At 46.8% G+C, this 21197-nt stretch overlaps 2 protein-coding genes across 2 annotated transcripts in view; both read right to left on the bottom strand.

Moving 5' to 3' along the window:
* TM9SF4 (transmembrane 9 superfamily member 4) overlaps positions 1-21197 on the bottom strand; it is a 397487-nt gene that overhangs the window by 152738 nt on the left and 223552 nt on the right. The window lies entirely within an intron of this gene.
* Positions 1-21197, bottom strand: part of HCK (HCK proto-oncogene, Src family tyrosine kinase) — a 99831-nt gene that overhangs the window by 65772 nt on the left and 12862 nt on the right. Inside the window, exon 2 of the mRNA XM_082271680.1 lies at positions 9620-9921. Within this exon, the coding sequence (XP_082127806.1) occupies positions 9620-9736 (117 nt within the window). The 5' untranslated portion in view covers positions 9737-9921. The remainder of the gene's footprint in view (positions 1-9619; positions 9922-21197) is intronic.

The following is a 21197-nucleotide window of genomic DNA, read 5'->3' as shown; positions in this document are numbered from 1 at the left end:
GTTTTGTGCACTGGCACAGATGTGATGGGGGACTGACAGATGTTTTGTGCACTGGCACAGATGTGATGGGGGACTGACAGATGTTTTGTGCACTGGCACAGATGTGATGGGGGACTGACAGATGTTTTGTGCACTGGTACAGACGTGATGGGGGACTGACAGATGTTTTGTGCACTGGTAAAGATGTGATGGGGGACTGACAGATGTTTTGTGCACTGGTACAGATGTTTTATGGGGACACTGACAGATGTTTTGTGCACTGGCACAGATGTGATGGGGGACTGACAGATGTTTTGTGCACTGGCACAGATGTGATGGGGGACTGACAGATGTTTTGTGCACTGGTACAGATGTGATGGGGGACTGACAGATGTTTTGTGCACTGGTACAGATGTGATGGGGGACTGACAGATGTTTTGTGCACTGGTACAGATGTTTTATGGGGACACTGATATATGTGTATGGGGACAGGGGTGACAGTGGTGCTTGGCGTACTGTGGGGGATCTGTGACAGCTCTGTGTATAAAATCATCTTTACACACAGAACTGTCACAGATCTTGCAGCAGATTCCCCCTGCTCCCCCCTCCCCCTCTCCGCACTGAGCTTTCACTGAGCTTAGCATGGAGAACTGTCACAGAGACAAGCGTCTCTGTTTACATTGTGAAGGCTATGATTGGACCAGTGGAGGCTGGTGCATTAGGGCGCAGGGGCGCTGCCCCCCCCCCTATCCATGCGTCCGGCCCCCTAATCTACATGCGGGCTGCCGGACGTATGGACTACAATGGGGCTTTTTTTTTTTTTTTTTTGCCATGTGATTAGAGCCAGAGGCTCTAATAGGCTAAAAAAAAGGGTGGGCTCAGGGCGCAGAGCACTGCGCACTGAGCCCACCCAGTTGTGTGACAATAGCAAATGAATATTCTCTATTGTCACATGGATCCCCCTCCTGGCCATTTAGGAAGCGGGTCCTGAGACCTGTTTCCTGATTGGTTGAAAGGAGAAGCCATGCAATTGGGCATGGAGGAGGAGGGAGGAAACACAGAAGATGGGGAAGAAGCAGCGCTTGTCGCTGTCGCCTGCTGCTGCAGATGGTTGAGTGAGCCGGGTACTGAGTGGTCCTGTACTGTCATGCTGGGGGGGGTCCTGTACTGTCATGCTGGGAGGGTCCTGTACTGTCATGCTGTGGTCTGGGGGTGTGCGGCCTGGTGTGGTCTGGGGCCGCCACCCCGGCCCATGGAGCACCAGCCGCCACTGGATTGGACACAGCAATCCCGTGATCGGGAGGGCCAATCACGGTTCCCATACTCTGATCTAGTCTTGGCTGTGTCCTGTGATTACAGCCTTCACGGGATCGCGCTGCTGTGCAGCCGCGAGCAGGCACTCGTTCTGAGGGATGTATGTGAACGTCCACTCAGAACAACAGAACTCCCACCCAGCCGTTTATATGCAGTGGCTGAATACAGAGTAATGAAAAGTGTATCCAAACAGTAGTCATTCAAAATTGAAAAAACGTATCCAACCCACGTGGGTTGGTTGTGCAGGGAGGACTATTGGTGTTCAAATTAAAAGAAAATATTGTCCTCTATGTGGCTGATGGCTAGTAGTTACTTGTACGGCTGACCCAGCTATTTTGACAAAATTCCTGTTTTTCTAATTGATGAATTTTTCCCCACATATGTAATATTCCATTAAGTGAGGGGGGGGGCGTAATAAGATTCAATATGTCAGCGCTTGCTCATGGCCAGTGAGTTGACAGGTTTGGGAAAGAAAGCTGTGCATGTGCAATCCTCTGATGTCTACATCAGAGGGCGTTAGAGGATTTTGCATGCGCATGCGCAGCATTCTTGTTATAGGCAGTGGCGGCTGGTGCTCCATGGACCGGGGGGGGGGCTCCAGATGGACCGCACCATGCACCGTACACCCTCCCCCCTACAGGACAGGACCCCCAGGACAGGACAGGACCCCCAGGACAGGATAACTCACCCTGCCTGGACATCAGCGACGGCGACAGCGGCGGTGGCTTCTTCCCCCTGTCTTCTGCGTCTCCTCCCTTCTCCTCCTCCTCCATGCCCAATGGCATGGCTTCTCCTTTTGGCCAATCGGGAAACGGGTCTCAGAACCCACTTCCTGATAGGCCAGGAGGAGGATCTGTGTAACAATAGCGAATTTTCATTTGCTATTGTCACACAACTGGGTGGGCTCGGGGCGCAGTGCTCTCTGCCCCAAGCACACCCTTTTTTTTAGCCTGTGAGAGACTCTGGCTCTAATCAGATGTTTAAAAAAAAAGCCCCATTGAACTCCATATGTCTGGCATCCCGCATGTACAATAGATTAGGGGGCCAGACACATAGATAGGGAGGTGCACCCCTGCGCCCCATATGCACCAGCCGCCACTGGTTATAGGCAAGTAAGTTGTTGAGCCCTGTTAAATGAGATTGTGCCAATTCTTCCGTTTCCTCCTAGGTGATATGTGTGAGTGTATCTAATACTACTACTACTAGTGATATTTGTATTGACTGATAGGGATAACATCCTAAGGTCATTGGACTCATGTGACTGTGCTAATATTCCCAGTCCCTCCTTCTACTCAACACACCTCTATATAGCTTTCTGCTGGAAAAAATCCACCAGGTTACAAAGGTGCACCTTGACGTCAATGGACTTTGTGGTTTTTGATAAAACTCCCATTTCCTTTTGATTGGCACATTCTACATATTTGTATACAGCTTCCTGCTTATCCTACCGAGTACAAAGTTGTCTGAAGCTGATGGAGGTGCTTTATTTTATTTTTAGCGTTTAATGAGCCATTCACAGTTTCACTTGTACCAGTCATGTTACACTTGCATGGCTCAAATCAGACATATCCAAAGTCTGGCCCGTGCTTCAGTTTAATACAGCCCCAGGGACACCGCTGACTTTTCTCAATGTCTCTCATCACATCCCCGTCCCGATGCAATGGCTCAGGGGCGGGGCCTCCCTCGGCAGCTCGGCTCGGCCACTCCACCCGTCACCCACAAGGGAAGTGGGGGCGGTGAGAGACACGCGACTGTGTGACTGTGCGACTGCGCCACTGCGCGACTGCGTGACTACGGAGTGATCTCTGAGCCCTGGCTGGGGGAGGGACTGAGACTGAGGAGTGGACTCCCTAGTGTGCACTGCAGCACCGCCGCCAAAGCACGGAGGAGAACTGGATGGGGGGAGGATTTAGACTCTGGAGGAATAAATTCTTGGAGACTGGAGAGAAAGGCTGGACCGGAGGACTCAAGACAACAGCCTAAGGTAGGCAAAGTAAGAAGAGAACTGTCTTGAAGTCAAGACAGAGTCACTCACTACAGTACTCACTATGGATCAGTTCTTTTCTATGGGGGAGGGACATGCCCTGGCCTGCTCTAAGGGGGATCTATAATGGGAGGGGGACCCTGGCCTGCTCTAATGTCAGGCAAAATGTACGGCCCTCACGCATGTTCACTTCATCAAGTCTGGCGCTCTTTGAAAAAAGTTTGGACACCCCTGGCTTTAATCTTTGAGACAAGCATATGTTACTGGCCTCAACCTGCGAGCAAGACTGGTGGGGGGCTGGAAATATGCGCACACTGAGTTGTCATCATTAGAATTTCGGAGAGGATCTAACATGTTCATTTCAAAAGTTGTTTTCAATCTTTTTAACCACCCCAATACCGGGCACTTTCACCCCCTTCCTGCCTAAGCCAATTTTCAGCTTTCAGTGCTGTCACAATTTGATTGACAATAGCGCAGTCATGCAAAATTGTACCCACATTTTTTAAAATGTTCTTCACATCAAAGAGAGCTTTGGTTTGGTGGTATTTACCAAAATTAACCACTGGGTTTTTTATTTATTTTTTGCTAAAAAAAACAAGAAAAGACCAAAAATTAAAAAAAAACAACAAAAAAAATGTTCTTAGTTTCTTTTAGACAACTTTGTAAATAAGTAATTTTTCTCCTTCACTGATGGGCACTGATGAGGTAGCACTGTTGGGCACTGATGAGGTAGCACTGTTGGGCACTGATGAGGTAGCACTGAAGGGCACTGATGGGGTGGCACTGATGAGGAGGCACTCATATGCAGCACTGATGGACACTGATATGTGGCATTTATGTGCTTAGCAGAAACACAAATCTATGTCTTGCCCCAGTCAGAGCACCTCCCCCACACAGTTAGAAAGCACTCCCAGGGAGCACATTTAACCCTTTGATTGCCCCGGATGTGAACCACTTTCCTGCCATTGGTACACTGTCATTAGTACACTGACAATTCATTTTTTTTAGCACTGATCACTGTATTGCTGTCATTGGTACCCAAAAAGTGTCACATTTGTCCGCCACAACGTCACAGTCCCCCTAAAAATCTCTGATCGCCGCCATTACTAATAAAAACAATCAAAAAATTAAAATTCCATATATATATTGCATAGTTTGTAGACGCTTTAACTTTTGGGCAAACCAACCAATATACGCTTATTGGGATTTTTTCTATCAAAAGCATGTAGAAGAATACACATTGGTGTAAAGAAATTAGATTTTCTTTATTTATTTTTTATTGGATGTGTTTTATAGCATATAGTAAAAAATATGTTTTTTTTTAATAACGCAAAAAAAAAAAAAACGCAAAGGTGATCAAAGACCACCAAAAGAAAGCAATATTTGTGAGAAAAAAAGGACATCAATTTTATTTGGGTACAGCATCGCACAACCGTGCAATTGTCAGTAATGCAGTGCCATACTGCAAAAGATGGCCTAGTCAGGAACGGGGGTAAACCTTTCCGGGGCTGAGGAGGATAGTTATCAATCAGCAGTGCATCTGCAGGGCTCTAAGGAGGAAAGCTGCTGGGCCTGCATCCCTTTACATGTGATTTCCTTGATTGGGAGTATGACATTTTTGTTGCAGGGGATGCTTGAAATCTGACTTGTATCTTAGTGCAGACTTCTGGGAAAATTGGTGAGCCAATCACACACGCAGGAAATGATGTTTCTGGGGGTGTTCTGTATACAGAATACCTCCAAGTAGCCATATTGCATTTTACAGAAAATTACAGAGCTGCAGATTGAAAAGGAAAGTAACATTCAATTACAATATGACCTGTGTCACAATCGTATACGCTATATTATTTTTTCTTTATTTTCTATTTTTTTTTTCCCCATGAACGTGGAGTTACCGGCTCCAGATGACGTCGGAGTGACGGAACGCGCAGGGCGGAGCCTAGCGTCATTACGCAACTTCCGGTTTTCAACCATGGAATGCAGAAGCGTCCCCAACATTACCTCTCGTGACTTACGAGCGCAGTTTTCATTACTTTTATGTAAGTGGATTTTATATCACACTGAGAACAACAGGATGACATAACAAGGGGGAACACCAGGGAACGGACGTGGAGAAGGCACAAGCACCAGTTACATTTACCCATAAAGTGATACCCCCCTGTTGAAAGGGGTAGGATTTCTGGAGAGTTCGATACCAGGTGGGGGGCGCGAGTGGAGACACCGAGGCTCACAGCATGCTGAGACACTAACTGCATTGTGTTGGCACACACTCTTGTCACTTCACGGATGGCACTATAAAGACCAGCAAGCCCAGCAACATTTTTCAAGAAAATTACACGTCTGATTATAGAGTTTTTTTCTGGACACATAAATAATTTGGATGAATAATTAATACATTTTGGACACTTTGCACGTGCACTTTTTTGCGACTTTTGCACTTGGTTTCTGTTTTTGTTTTTTTGCGATATTTGCACAGGACTGTGATATTTTGCACATTATTATATGAATTTGTAATGATCAAAATGGTGACTTTTATATGATTTTTATATCACTGCCTGCTGTGACACTAACTGCATTGTGTTGTCATTGGCACACAGGGGCGGACTGACAACTCATGGGGCCCCCAGGCAATAGATCATGGGGCCCCCTGTGTCCCCATCCACACTCAAGCCACACCCCAGCCTGTCCGTACACATCCCCAGCCTGTGAACATACCACCCCAGCCTGTCCGTATACATCCCCAGCCTGTCCGTATACATCCCCAGCCTGTCCGTATACATCCCCAGCCTGGGCCCAGAAGAGCAGGTGCAGGCCTGGGGACGATGGCTGAAGAAATAGGTAGAGAGGCGTCACAAAAAAATCTTCACCCCCTGCCACCGTATACATGGGCAGGGAAAAGGGGGTGGAGTCACGGGCAGAGCCAATGGGGGGCGGCAAAATGTGGTTTCGTCTAGGGTGTCAAGAATCCTTGCACCAGCCCTGGCTGTGTCCTCAATCTTCTTTCTTTCTTTCTTTCTTATTTTCTCTCCAAGGTGAAAGATCAGAGGTCTATTTAGAACCCTGGTATATCACCAAAGCCTCCCAACTGGGCTCCTAAAAAAAGTTGTATGAAGTAATAAAAAATAAAATTGTAAAACAAAATAATAAAATAAATTGGTACAAAAATTAACAAAAATAAAAGACTACTGACCCCATTCACTGCCCTACTGGCACCTTCCACTGCCCTACTGACACCATCCACTACCCTACTGACACAGTCCACTGCCCTACTGACACCGTCCACTGCTCTTCTGACACCGTCCACTGCTCTACTGACACCGTCCACTGCCTTACTGACACCATCCACTGCCCTACTGACACCGTCCACTGCTCTACTAACACCAACCACTGCTCTACTAACACCGTCCACTGCTCTACTAACACCTTCCACTGCCTTACTGACTCCATCCACTGCTCTACTAACACCAACCACTGCTCTACTAACAACGTCCACTGCTCTACTAACACCTTCCACTGCCCTACTGGCACCTTCCACTGCCCTACTGACACCATCCACTACCCTACTGACACAGTCCACTGCCCTACTGACACCGTCCACTGCTCTTCTGACACAGTCCTCTGCTCTACTGACACCGTCCACTGCCTTACTGACACCATCCACTGCCCTACTGACACCGTCCACTGCTCTACTAACACCAACCACTGCTCTACTAACACCGTCCACTGCTCTACTAACACCTTCCACTGCCCTACTGACTCCATCCACTGCTCTACTAACACCAACCACTGCTCTACTAACAACGTCCAATGCTCTACTAACACCTTCCACTGCCCTACTGACTCCATCCACTGTCCTACTGACACCATCCACTGCTTTACTAACACCAACCACTGCTCTACTAACAACGTCCACTGCTCTACTAACACCTTCCACTGCCCTACTGACTCCATCCACTGTCCTACTGACACCATCCACTGTCCTACTGACTCCATCCACTGCCCTACTGACATCATCCACTGCTCTACTAACACCAACCACTGCTCTACTAACAACGTCCACTGCTCTACTAACACCTTCCACTGCCCTACTGACTCCATCCACTGTCCTACTGACACCATCCACTGCCCTACTGACACCTTTCACTGCCCTACTGACACCGTCCACTGCCCTACTGACACCGTCCACTGCCCTACTAACACCAACCACTGCTCTACTAACACCAACCACTGCTCTACTGACACTATCCACTGCTCTACTGACACCGTCCACTGTTCTACTAACTCTGTCGTCTGCTCGACTGACACCTTCCACTGCTCGACTGACACCTTCCACTGCTCTACTGACACCTTCCACTGCTCTACTGACACCTTCCACTGTCCTACTGACACCTTCCACTGCCCTACTGACACCTTCCACTGCTCTACTGACACCTTCCACTGCTCTACTGACACATTCCACTGCTCTACTGACACATTCCACTGTCCTACTGACACCTTCCTCTGCCCTACTGACACCATCCTCTGCCCTACTGACACCATCCTCTGCCCTACTGACACTGTCCACTGCCCTGCGGACACTGTCCATGGCCTTACTGATACGATCCATTGCCCTACTGACTGACACTACCAGGGTTGCAAAGGTCGCATATGCGACCAGGCTCTGGTGTTTTGCTACCGTGGGGGGGGGGGGGGGGGGACCAAAACAGCAGGAAGGAGATCCGCTACAGAACATGTGAAAAGGTCCTGCTGTTGGATTGTAATAAAGAAACCTGAAATGGGAGCAAATGGCCTCAGGGATCAGTGGGATGGGCCCAGGCTGAGGGTCAGGGGGGCCCCATGGGTTCTTGCACTGGGGCCCTGAAAGATCTAGTTACGCCTCTGTCAGCAAGCATATAGCAAGTCAGCTTTTTATGCTCAGTGTAAGAAAATCAGTGAGCAGAGGGAAGAATTTCACTTTACATATGCTTTAATGCAAGAACAGAGGATAGCAGCAGTGTAGCAGATAAGCAATGGTTAACACTCAGGGCTCTTCCACGGATGTCAGCAAGTCAGAGCGGTCATACAGAGAGCAGAGAGCTTTACCGACTTTCAATTCTACTTCCAGCTTGCAGGTCCATCAAATCTGAAATACTGTCTCTGCACTTCCACATCAGATGCTGTTTTTACTCTCCCTTAGCTCAAAGTGTAACACAACCTCGGAGCACAGAGCTGCTGTGTGTTCCTCTGCCCCGTGCCTGCTCCAGCTCACACCAAATAGTCCATCCGTGTTATACTCGGCTTCACTACCATGCTGACAACTTCCCTGAATATAGTAAGATGGTCGAGCGTCATGGGGCCCCCTACTGGCCCCGGGCCCCCCGGGCAGTGCCCTAAATGCCCGTATGGTCAGTCCGCCCCTGTTGGCACACACTATTATCACTTGCACTATAAGGACCAGCAAGCCCAGCAACATTTTTTAAGACAATTACACATTTGATTTTAGAGGTTTTTTTTATGGACACATAAAAAATTTGGATGAATAAATAATACATTTTGGACACTTTGCATGTGCATTTTTTTTTTTTTTTTTTTTTGCATTTTTGCACTTAGTTTCTGTTTTTGTTTTTTTGCGATATTTGCACGAGACTGTGATATTTTTCACATTATTTTTTATGAATTTGTAATGATCAAAATGGTGATTTTTATATGATTTTTATGTAACACGTTTAGCACTTTACAGCATTTAAATAGTTATCAATTCCATTTTTAGATATATTGCAATATTCAGTGCACTTTACAGCATTTAAATAGTTAGCAATTACATTTTGAGATATATTGCAATGTTCAGTGCACTTTACGGCATTTGCACAATAACATCAAAGGTTAATGTATAGGGCAGCGCGCGCCTCAACCCAATACCTCACTTAAAGTGGTTGTAAACCCCCCTCTGTAAGTTGTATCTATAAGTAAGTCTATAAAAAGGCATACCTATAGGTACTGTAAATATCTCCTAAACGTGCACCGTTTAGGAGATATTTACTATATAGTGCACCGATGACGTCATCGCGCATGCGCTCTGAAGGAAAGGTCGCCGTGCCGTTTCTTCAGAGCCTTGTGCCGTAACCGGCGGGTTCCGTGCGAGTGAGGTCACGCGGCTTCCAGCCAGTAGCATAGCCGGAGTCCACAGCGGGGACGACGAGGGCTTCGTTTGGAGGTAAGTGTTTCATAATGTGCTAGTATGCGATGCATACTAGCACAGTATGCTTTTCAGGGGGGAAAAAACCCCCCAAAAAAAACACTGGGTTTACTTCCACTTTAAACTTATACCCAAACCTCCCAGTCCCCCCGTCCCCTTCTACTTACCGGAGGATAATTTGAAGTAGGGTCTCTCACATAGTGGGGGGGGACGTCTGCTTTGTTAGGGGAATCGATCACCTTGGAGGACACATTGGTGGATGGCTTTGCCTGCATGCAGCCCATGTTGAAGAATTATAGGAGACAACGAGTGAGGGACTGACAGCGATAAAGGGAAGTGGAATGCGTTACAGAGACAAGAAAGTAGTCAGCATTCTCAGAGAAGTTCCATTTCCAGTTCCAGGATGATCAAAGGTCTCCTTTTCCACCGAAGCTCCTGCAGAATCTCTTCTTGTCAGAACACCAGTTATCTACAACGAAACACAACGACTTGTCATTTAGGGAAAGCCGGTGACAAAAAAAAAAAAACAGCAAATTGCAAAAACTGGGCTGACCCCCCTGAGTGGGTGACAACTTCTCTTTTTATAAACTGCATTTACATGAAATTGCTTCACAGAAGTAGCTTCCGAAAAAAAGCAAACGAAAAAGCAGAAGTTGAGGGGCGAGAGAGACAGACGGACTCTGTGTGACCAAGAGAGAAAAAAATAATAATCTTTATGGCTGACCTCCAATGGAGCTGTACTTTGTGGCGCTAGGACTGAGCTTATCAACAATCCTCAACCAACACACCAAAAACTTTACAATATTTATTCATTGATTGTTCCCTGCAGTTTATCTTAACCACTTAAGCCCCGGAGGATTTGGCTGCTCAAAGACCAGGGCCTATTTTGCGATTCGGCACTGCGTGACTTTAACGGACAATTGCGCGGTCATGCGACGCTGTACCTAAACAAAATTGACATCCTTTTTTTCCCACAAACAGAGCTTTCTTTTGGTGGTATTTGATCACCTGTGCGATTTTTATTTTTTGCGCTATAAACAAATAAATAGCGATAATTTTTAAAAAATAACAATATTTTTCACATTTTTTTATATGAAATTCTCAAAAAAGAAAAGGTAAAAATCTAAATTTTTTAACATTTTAGGCCAATTTGTTTTCTGCTACATATTTTTGGTAAAAAAAAAAATCGCAATAAGCGTATTTTGATTGGTTTGCGCAAAAGTTATTACGTTTAATAACTACGGGAAAGATTTATGTCATTTTTATTGTTTTTATTTTTAACGAGTAATGGTGGCGATCTGCGATTTTTTTGCGGGACTGCGACATTGCGGCAGACAGATCGGACCCCTGACTGACATTTTTGACACTTTTGGGGATACCAGTGACATTACTACAGTAATCAGTGCTATACATATGCACTGTTACTGCAAAAATGACACTGGCAGGGAAGGGGTTAACTTTATTAGAGATCCAGGGGTTAAGTGTGTCCCTAGGGGCGTGCGTCTAACTGTAAAGGGGCGTGGCTTTTGATGTAACCACAGAGACATACGATCCTACATAGCAGGATCGTATGATCTCTGTAGTTACATCAGGGAGAATGAAGGCGGCTTTGTTTACATCAGCCGCCTGCCTTTCTCCCTCTCCAGCGGGAGATTACGAGTGGCCGGCGGACATCGGAGCCACCGGTCACTCGCTCGGGGATGCCTGTGAACGAGCGGGGGTGGAAGTGCGCCTCCGGGGGCGCGCGCTCACCCCCTACAGGCTCCTGGGCGAGTGACATAGTACTACGTCACTTTGCCCAGGAGGGGCTGACCGCCGCAGTAAATGGATTTTGCGGCGGTCGGCAAGTGGTTAATGTTAAATTAGAAATGAAGTCAGTGCTAGCAGGTAGAATTTTGTATGACAAGAGAAATCTGCCGTAATTTTTTTTCCCATCTTATCTGTATTTTTTTTTCTCCTAAGTGCACACTGAGCCACACCTGCGCAGTTTCGTCATTCTGTCCCAGCCAGTGAAGATGGCATTAGAACCTGGATGGTGACCGGGCAAAGATGGAGGTGCTGGCAATGTGGAGACAAGACAGAGGGCAGCCCTTCCATCACTGGAGAAGGGTACATTGCATTTCTGGGGTTCCCAACCTTTCTATGAGGTTGAGTTCTGCTTAAAGCGGAGTTCCGCCCCCCCCCCCCTCAAAAAATTAAAAGTCAGAAGCTACACATACTGTACACATACTGTAGCTGCTGACTTTTAATATCAGGGCACTTACCTGTCCTGGAGTCCAGCAATGTCGGCACCGCAGCCGATGTTTCCATCGGCTGTCGGGTGCTGCCGCCACAATTGCCTTGCAGCTTCACGGGTGGGTCCCTACTGCACATGCGCGCTGTGCATTCCTACTGGCTCTGGGGCGGAGGAGGGAGGAGGGGGCCGAACTTCCGAGAGACGGCGCCGCGGTGCCGTATCCCGGAAGTGGGAAGGGATACCTGTTACCCGTTCCCCCCTCCCCCTGAAAGGTACCAAATGTAGCACCGGAGAGGGGGAGGAAACAAAAGAGCGGAAGTTCCACTTTTGGGTGGAACTCCGCTTTAAGGCTCGGTTCACACAAATGCGATGCGGGAACCAGGGCCATCTTACCGAACGGGCACCCAGTTCCAGCCAAGTATTAGTCCCAATTCCCGTATGCATCCCCCAGCGAACTTAGCAGGTGTCAAGCGCCTGTGGGCCCTGCGCTGCTGTCAGGCCACTTGGGCCATGGAAGGGGGAGCCCACAACTGCAGGAATGCCTGTCCGCCTCTATGGGAACAGGCACACACAGGACAGTCGAGTCTGACTCCCGTCCGTGTGTGTGTTCACCGGACCCAGCCGCCCAACTTGGAAGCTGTCATTAGCCTGGCACTGCTGTACCAATAAATATCGTCTTATCAATAATTAGCATTTTTATTCTCGTGGGTAATTGTGTAGGCGGGCCCCAGTACACTGCATTGCCCGGGGCCCTTTAATTACTCTCAAGATGGCAATGACGGGAACCAGCCCCATTCCTGTTCGGGGTTCCCGAATCCTGTGCCAGGACAAGGTCATCTAGAGCCCAGGGTGAACATGCCAAATTGCGCCCCCCCCCCCAAGGCATTACGTGTCAGCAAAAATCCCCCCCCCCCCCCGAAAAAAAATTGAGCATTAATCTAAACATAAATTCTCTCTCCTCCCGGTACAAATCTACCCCCTTGCTGAAACCTCCCCTCTCAGCACAAATATTTGATCCCCCTCCCCCCAAAAAAACAATTCTCCTCCTAGCACAAATCCCACCTACCCCACTCTAAATTTCCCCCTTCCAGCGCAAATTATCACCCCCCATCATAGCACAAGTCCCCATGACTTTGCATTGAGTGCAAGGCCTTCTTCCATTTTGAGTCTTGGTTCATACTGATGCGGTGCGGGATTCGGAGCAATTCCTGTGCGCATCACAATCGCACTGTGAGTGTCAATGTTAGGTTAACCACATCCCAAAAACAGGTTATAAAAAGCAGTGCGATTGGCTGAATCGGATCGCATAGCTGTTTTTACTATTCCAGTGCAGCAGGTGCATGCAAGTTTTTCATGCGGGTGGGGTGTGATTTGAGCAGTTCAAAATGAATAGGCTCAAATTGCACTGCAAATAATCACATTTGATTTGAAAAGGAATGCAGTGTGAGTCCTGTCCGAATCACACGCAGTTTCCTGCATGGCATCAGTGTGAACCGCTACTGATTGGGCTGGCATTGCACCACAACACGGATCTGCTACTTTTCTGTCTTGTGATGTTCCAAAACGTTCATACAAGGTGCCATTACTGGGTGACCACACCACTGTGAATGACCCCCTACAAAAGGGCCAAAAAACACTTTGTGAACTACTTATAGACATGTGTGGTTCGTTCCGTTCCAAATTGAAATTCAGACAAATTTTTCGTTCTTCGGAAATCCGAATTACAACAGTAATGAATATAAACTAATCCAAAATAACGAAACAAAATTTCGGACGAGATTTCAATTCAAATTATTTTCAAAACAAATTCAAATAATTTTCTAATCAAATTCGAATTTCAAAAGAAAAGAAAATAGAATAGAAAAATAAAGGAATAGCATAGAAAAGAATATCATGAAATAGAACATAAAATAATAGAATACAATAGAGTAAAACAGAACAGAAAATAAAAGAATAGAAAAAATAGAAAATAAAGGGATAGGATAGAAAAGAATAAAATTGTAAAAAATATAAAAATAAAAAAATAATAGAGTAAAACAGAACAAAATAGAATAGAAATAAAAGAACAGAATAAAATAGAATAGAAATATGGGTGGCACAGTGGTGTAGTGGTTAGCACTTTCACCTAGCAGCAAGAGGGTCGCTGGTTCAAGTCCCAACCACAAAACCACCTGCCTGGATTTACATGTTCTCCCTGTGCCTAGGTGGGTTTCCTCCGGGTACTCCGGTTTTCTCCCACACTCCAAAGACATGCTGGTAGGTTAATTGGATCCTGTATAAAAAAAAAAAAAAAATTGGCCCTACTGTGTATGTATGTGAGTTAGGGACCTTAGATTGTAAGCTCCTTGAGGGCAGGGACTGATGTGAATGTGCAATGTATATGTAAAGCACTGCGTAAATTGACAGCGCTATGTAATTACCTGAAATAAATAAATAAATAAAATAGGACATAACCATCTTCTAGAATTCGAGATTCAAATAGAATAGAAGTTATTTTGTTAAATTGATGTTTGTACACTGCTATTCTTATGCTCAATAAAAGTTTATTTTCTTAAAAAAAGAAAAGAAAAAAAAACAATAGAATAGAATAAAATAGAAAGAATATAGCCATCTTCCGAAATTTGAATTTCAAATAGAAAAAATTTGAATTCAAATAGAATATAAAATAATAGAATAGCATAAAACAAACGATAGAATAGAAACAGTATAACAATATAACCATCTTCCAAAATTTGAATAGAAAAATTTGAATAGAATAATTTCAAATTCGAATAGAATAGAAAAAGATAAAATATAATAGAGAATAAAAGAATAGAATAGAAAAGAATAGAATAGAAAAAAACAATAGAATAGAATGGAATAGAAAGAATGTAACCATCTTCCAAAAATTTGATTTTCGAATAGAATAAATTTAATTTAGAATGGAATTCTGACTCAAATTGAATTGAGTTCAAGTTGAGCGAATTCGGAAAATTTAAATTGATTTGAACTCAAATACACTAAACGAATTCGGAAAATGAATTCAATGAAATTAACGAAAAAATTTTATGTAAATAACGATTTGAGACGAAACAAAACAAATTATTTTGTTTTGCACTTATCTAACTACTCACAGCTTGTGTGGATGGACAGACTGAGAATACTATCGAGTTCATCTGTGATGCAATTGAGATGCTTCTTCTGACCTGCCGCTGAGCTGCTTTTCTGTTACCGTTGTTCAGTATAGGAGAAAAGCAGTATTGATGTGACTTCTCCAGAGTCTCTCCCATCCTCTGGAACCCTCTACCTCAATCTGTTCGACTGTCTCCTACTCTGGCCATCTTTAGGCAATCCCTCAAAACTCATGTGTTGAAACTCAGGAGCACGCACAATGCATGTGGTCATGCTTTCTATACAGCACAGAGCCAATCAGAAAGGCTTTGTGCCTTGGACAGCCAATTATAAATGTAAGCAAAAAATATAAACAGACCCTGCCCCTCCACAACTGCCACCAGAGCCAACCAGAAAGGCTCTGTGCCTATGACAGTCAATTACAAATGTAAGCAAAAACACATAAACAAACCCTGGCCCTCCACATCTGCCACCAGAGCCAATCAAAATGGCTCCGTGCCTTGTGACAGCTAATTACAAATATAAGCAGAAAACATAAACAAAACCTGTCCCTCCACAAATGCCACCAGAGCCAACCAGAAAGGCTTTGTGCCTTGTGACAGCCAATTATAAATGTAAGCAAAAAACATAAACAAACCCTGCCCCTCCACATCTGCCATCCGAGCCAATCAGAAAGGCTCTGTGCCTTGTGACAGCTAATTACCAATATAAGCAGAAAAAATAAACAAACCCTGCCCCTCCACATCTGCCACCAGAGCCAGTCAGAAAGGCTCCGTGCCTTGTGACAGCTAAATACAAATATAGGCCCCTCCAAATCTCCCACCAGAGCCAATCAGAAAGGCTCTGTGCCTTGTGACAGCTAATTACCAATATAAGCAGAAAAAATAAACAAACCCTGCCCCTCAACATCTGCCACCAGAGCCAGTCAGAAAGGCTCTGTGCCTTGTGACAGCCAATTACAAATGTAAGCAAAAAGACACAGACAAACCCTGCCACTCCACATCTGCCACCAGGGCCAACCATAAAGGCTCTGTGCCTTGTGACAGCCAATTACAAATTGTCACATACCTGGTCCTGCTGCCAAAATGCTAAGAGGGCTCTGTTTTCGGCTGAGTGCTCAGTGTCCCTGAAGGTGGTAACAGGAAGCCCAAAGTAGCAGGGATTGCCAGTAGTACCATAGAGGAGGGTTGGTGATAGGGAGATCTCTCTGCAGTTGGACACCAGAGCAGGTGAGCACTAGGTCCCAGCACTGAGGATGGTGCAGACTGCACGTAGCTGGAAGTAGTTTGCAAATGGAAAGTGCAGCAGGCAGGATCAACAGGTAAGTACTGAAGATAGGTACTGTAAACTGGGTACAGCAGATGGGCACCAAGGCAGGTCACAGAAGACAAGGCACAGCAGAAGGCGTAGTCGGGGACGGGAAGCAGAGGTCAGTAAGCCAGTGTTCAGCAGATCAGATAGCAGAGTCATGGTTAGGCAAGCTGGGGTCATACACAGGGCAGAAGACAAGAGAAGATCCGTGAACAATCTGAGGTCAGAGCTGGGAGCGAGACAAGAGGAATCCAAGAGCAAGCTGGGTTGACAACAGGTGATCAGAAGCCGCAGCAAACAAAGGAACAGGAAGCTGAAGACCAGCCAGCAATGTCCATGTGCCACAGACATTCTTTTAAAGGCCTGAGGGTGCTGGGCAGGGCCAGGACAAGGGGTGGGCAGGAGGGAAAGCTGCCCTGGGTGCAATGGGTTATTGCAGGGATGGGGGCGCCCTGACCCTAACCCTAAGGTAAGGAGGGGGCGCAGTTTGGCATATTTGCCCTGAGCGCTGGATGACCTTGTCCCGGCACTGGTGCTGGGATCTGATGTCCATTGCGTGAGCCAGCGCGCACATGTCTTCGCCCAGGCGAACGTGCATTTGCAATATGTGTGCGCGTATTCGTGCGGGTGCGGCCATGTTGGGACATGGCTAATGTGCCAGGTCTGTGAGTGACTATTCTCCGGCTAGTTCCTGACACAAATATAAGCAGACACCAAAAACAAAGCCTGCCCCTCCATATCTGCCTCCAGAGCCAATCAGAAATTCTCTCTGCCTTGTGACAGCTAATTACAAATATAAGAAGAAAACATAAACAAACCCTGCCCCTCCACATCTGCCACCAGAGCTAATTAGAAAGGCTATGTGCCTTTTGACAGCCAATTATAAATGTAAGCAAAAAAACATCAACAAACCCTGCCCCCTCCACATCTGCCACCAGAGCCAATCAGAAAGGCTCTGTGCCTTGTGACAGCTAATTCCAAATATAAGTCCTTCCACATCTCCTGCCATAGCCAATCAGAAAGGCTCTGTGCCTTGTGACAGCCAATTACAAATGTAAGCAAAAAGACATAAACAAACTCTGCCCTTCCACATCTGCCACCAGAGCCAATCAGAAAGGCTCTGTGCCTTGTGACAGTAAATTACAAATATAAGCAGAAAACATAAACATACCCTGCCCCTCCACATCTGCAACCAGAGCCAATCAGAAAGGCTCTGTGCCTTGTGACAGTAAATTACAAATATAAGCAGAAAACATAGAAAAAACCCTGCCCCTCCACAGATCCTGTAAGTAACACCGCTTCAGGAAACGGACCTTGCATCGCAGTGACATAGGATCAGTAATTTGGTTTGGATCCGTTTATGTGCACACATGCGAATTGTCCATTATTGTATACCAATTTTTGCTGGTCTTATAGTTATTTGGATGTTCTTCTCCTACTGTCCCAAGACAGAGGGCAGTTGCTCCTCAAAATTCGGCTGGCGGCTGATTCTGGAAAAGAGACACCTGGAGCCCCCTCTGTCTCTTGTGTGCTTCAGGGCTCAGTTGGATATAATCAAGAGGACCATTGCTTTGTCTCTGGATCCTGATGTTCTGGAACAGAATATTCCTGGCCCTGTCTTCTTCCAGCCTCCATGCCTTTTAGTGTGTAAAATGATCGACACTATGGTGTCTACATGTCCGATGGTCAAGGGGACGCTCCGGAGAAGGCTGCCTTTCCGGAAGGTGTTTCTCCAGCAGTGGGAGCCAGGAAGCAGAATTCAGGTCATCTACATAACCTCAGTCATGAGTGTGAGTCCCCTGGTGGCTGCAATGGAGAAACTGGCTCATATACCATTCCATTGCCCAATTTCCTAGTTCACAATCACGTCCGATTCCATCAATTTGGGATGGGGGTGCTTGCTGTCAGGGATAGCTCAAGGCAGGCGGGGCTGTCAATTTCACAAGATTGTGTTGAACAATTTCTTAACCTACGGGCAGCCTTCTGCACCCTACAGACCTTTCACCATATAACGAAGGGAGCGTCAGTTCTCTTAGGCGGTCTCCTACTTTAAAAGAAAAGGGGGGACTCACAGCCTGTTCTCTATTACTGGAAGCGGAGCCAATTATGTCTTGGCTTAGGAAGAATCGAGCCTACATCTTAGAGGCTTATTTCCCTGGAGTCCAGAATATTCTAATAGACTTTATTTCCAGAGTCCAGTTTGACAACAAGGAAAGGTCTCTACATGTGGAGGTTTTTCAGGCGCAGATGCCCTAACAAATCATTGGTAATGCAGGGGGTCATGTGCATTTCTTCAAGTCCTGGTCATTCTCGGGTTTCTACGAAAACCCTGAACAGAAGTTGTGGAGGTAGTGGCAGTGATGCCTTATTGGCCAATTAGGCCATGGTTCCTCTTGCTGGCACTGTTCAGCTACTGGAACCCAGTGCCCCTTCTCATCAGCACAGACCTTCTGTCACTGGGTGCATTTCTACATCCATGTCCAGCACGGTTACGTCTGACGGTTTGGTTCTTCAGATTGGAGGTCCTCGGCTGATCCCCCAGAGTCATCTCTCTCTCTCTTGATGTAAGTACAATAATGGCGTATCAGACCAGGCAGTATAGTAGAAGAGAGGAAAGCGCCTCTTGAGTGTTGTAAACGATTTAATGACAAAAATGATAGTAGTGACTGTCACGGCACTGCCGCGTACTCACCTGCGTCTGGGCGCCTGCGGCGTTCTCGCAACAGAGTCTCGGTGCTTGCCGGTCGCAGAGACACCCCCTCTGGGTCTGCGGTGGCTCCTTCTCCTCCCCTCACCTCTGAGGCCTGCAGCGGCACACTGTCATGGCAAGATGGCGGTCGCCATGCGGTTACAGTGTTTTACACAGAGGGAGAGAGGAGAGTTGAAGATCTGGTAAGATCAGGTTCTATGAAGCAAACCAAGATGGCGCTGGGTCTCTGACCTCCCTTTATAGCCCCTGGCAGCCCCACCTACTGGTGGGAGATGGTCGGGTCATGTGATCCTGGCTCCCTATATAAACCAAGCACACCTTCCAGTCAGTGCTTGGTTATTTTCCTTGCTCCTGTGTGTCTGCTAATTGCATTGCCTGTGTTCCTGGTTCCTGATCCTTTCTCCCTCAGGTGGATACTCCTTGATTGCCTGCCAGACCTGACTCCAGAGTTGTCGACCTTACCTCCTTCTCTTCATTAAAGGCCTCCGTGCCACCACAGACCCTACGGGGCCCTGTTCCCACTTCCAGGGACTCCTGAGGGTCGTGATTGTAAGGGAGTGCTGTTTCACTGCAACTGGGTTCCCTCTCCACTGCAAGACCCCAGGTGGGTTGTGACATAATAACCAAGCCGCAAAAATGGAACCCGCAGGAACAGCCGAAGCTATTACTGCTCTCACCCAACAGATGACAGCCTTGGCTCAAGCCGTCCAAGATCTACAAGCCAGTAACGCTATGCTTCTTCAATATGAACAAAGAAGGGCTCAGTCTGTACCCCTTCCAGACTCACCCCCAGCCACTGGTCCAGTACTAACTGCATTCCCAGAACCAGCCATTCCTATGCCTGACAAGTTTACTGGAAAGAAGTCTGAACTGCGATCATTCATCACAGCTTGTGAACTACTCTTCGTCCTAAAACCACGCACCTACCCCAATGATTACGTGAAGGTCCGCACAACCATTGCCTTGCTGTCAGGTCAACCACAAACCTGGGCACACCAACTCCTGCACTCAAAGAGTCCAATACTGGAGACCTGGGACTCTTTTGCCGCAGCTATGCGTACATTATATGATGACCCTTTGAGACCCTCCGCTGCTCGCTCAGCCCTCCGTTCCCTCCGGCCAGGAAGAAGACCTGTGGAGGATTACACCACGGATTTCCGGGAGTTGGCGTCTGACACTGGTTATAATGAAACTGGCCTGATAGAACAGTACCGACTAGGACTATCCGAGGCCTTAAAAGATGAATTAGCCAGAGTTGGGGTACCCCCTTCCTTGGAGGATCTGATCCTCCTAGTCACCCAATTAGACCGACGCTTCCGTGAACGAAGAAGTGAGAGACAGGCTCCAGCTAATCTCCGGTCCTTGGATTCCCCAGGCCCGATGCCTTCTGCTTCTCCGTCCTCTTCCTCATCCGAGGAACCTATGCAAATAGGCATGGTTCGCCGTCCACTAACGGAAGAAGAACGCAAGAGACGCCGTTCTCAAGGACTTTGTCTCTATTGTGGGAAAGTCGATCACCAACTCCGGTCATGCCCCGTCCGACCCACAACCTCACCTGGTAAGGGTTCCTTAGCCCCTTCTTCCTGGACTTCTACTGTTCCAGCCAACTCTTCTTACTTGTCTGTTTCTCTTTCTCTCCAGTGGGGAAGTAGAGATCTCCAGATTACGGCCATCATCGACTCCGGAGCCAGCGGGTGTTTCATAGACCAGACCTTGGTCCGATCACATCATCTGCCTATGCAACTTAAGTCACGGCCGTTATCCCTATTCGTGGTAGATGGGACTCCTATCAAAACTGGACCCGTACTACATGAAACCGGTCCCATCTGTCTCCTACTTGGTCACCATAAAGAGACTATCAATTTGGATATTGTACCCTCACCAATATTCCCACTCATCCTCGGCCTTCCCTGGCTTCGCGCCCACAATCCAGCGATAGACTGGATTAAGGGTACTCTCACCTTCTCTTCCACCTTTTGCACCACCACTTGCTTAAAAGAGGCACCCACGCATCTACTCACGATAAACCTTGACCCTCCAGTTATCTTGCCAGACAAATACAAAGAATTCCAGGATGTCTTCAACAAACAGAATGCAGATCAGTTGCCCCCAAGACGTCCATATGATTGTCCAATCGATTTGCTCCCAGGTGCCCCTATCCCCTATGGACGTGTATTCCCTCTGTCGGAAACTGAACTCGCGCACCTCAAAGGGTACATTTCTGACAGCCTCGCCAAAGGTTTCATCAGACCTTCCACGTCACCAGCAGGAGCAGGTATATTTTTTGTTGGTAAGAAAGATGGAGGTCTTCGCCCATGTATTGACTACCGTGCCTTGAATAACATCACTATTAAAAATCGATATCCTTTACCTCTGA

This window comes from Pelophylax lessonae, assembly GCF_965119305.1.
Source record: "Pelophylax lessonae genome assembly, chromosome: 11".
NCBI lineage: Eukaryota > Metazoa > Chordata > Amphibia > Anura > Ranidae > Pelophylax > Pelophylax lessonae.
Note: the sequence above shows the minus strand (reverse complement) of the source record. Positions and strands in the feature narration are given on the sequence as shown.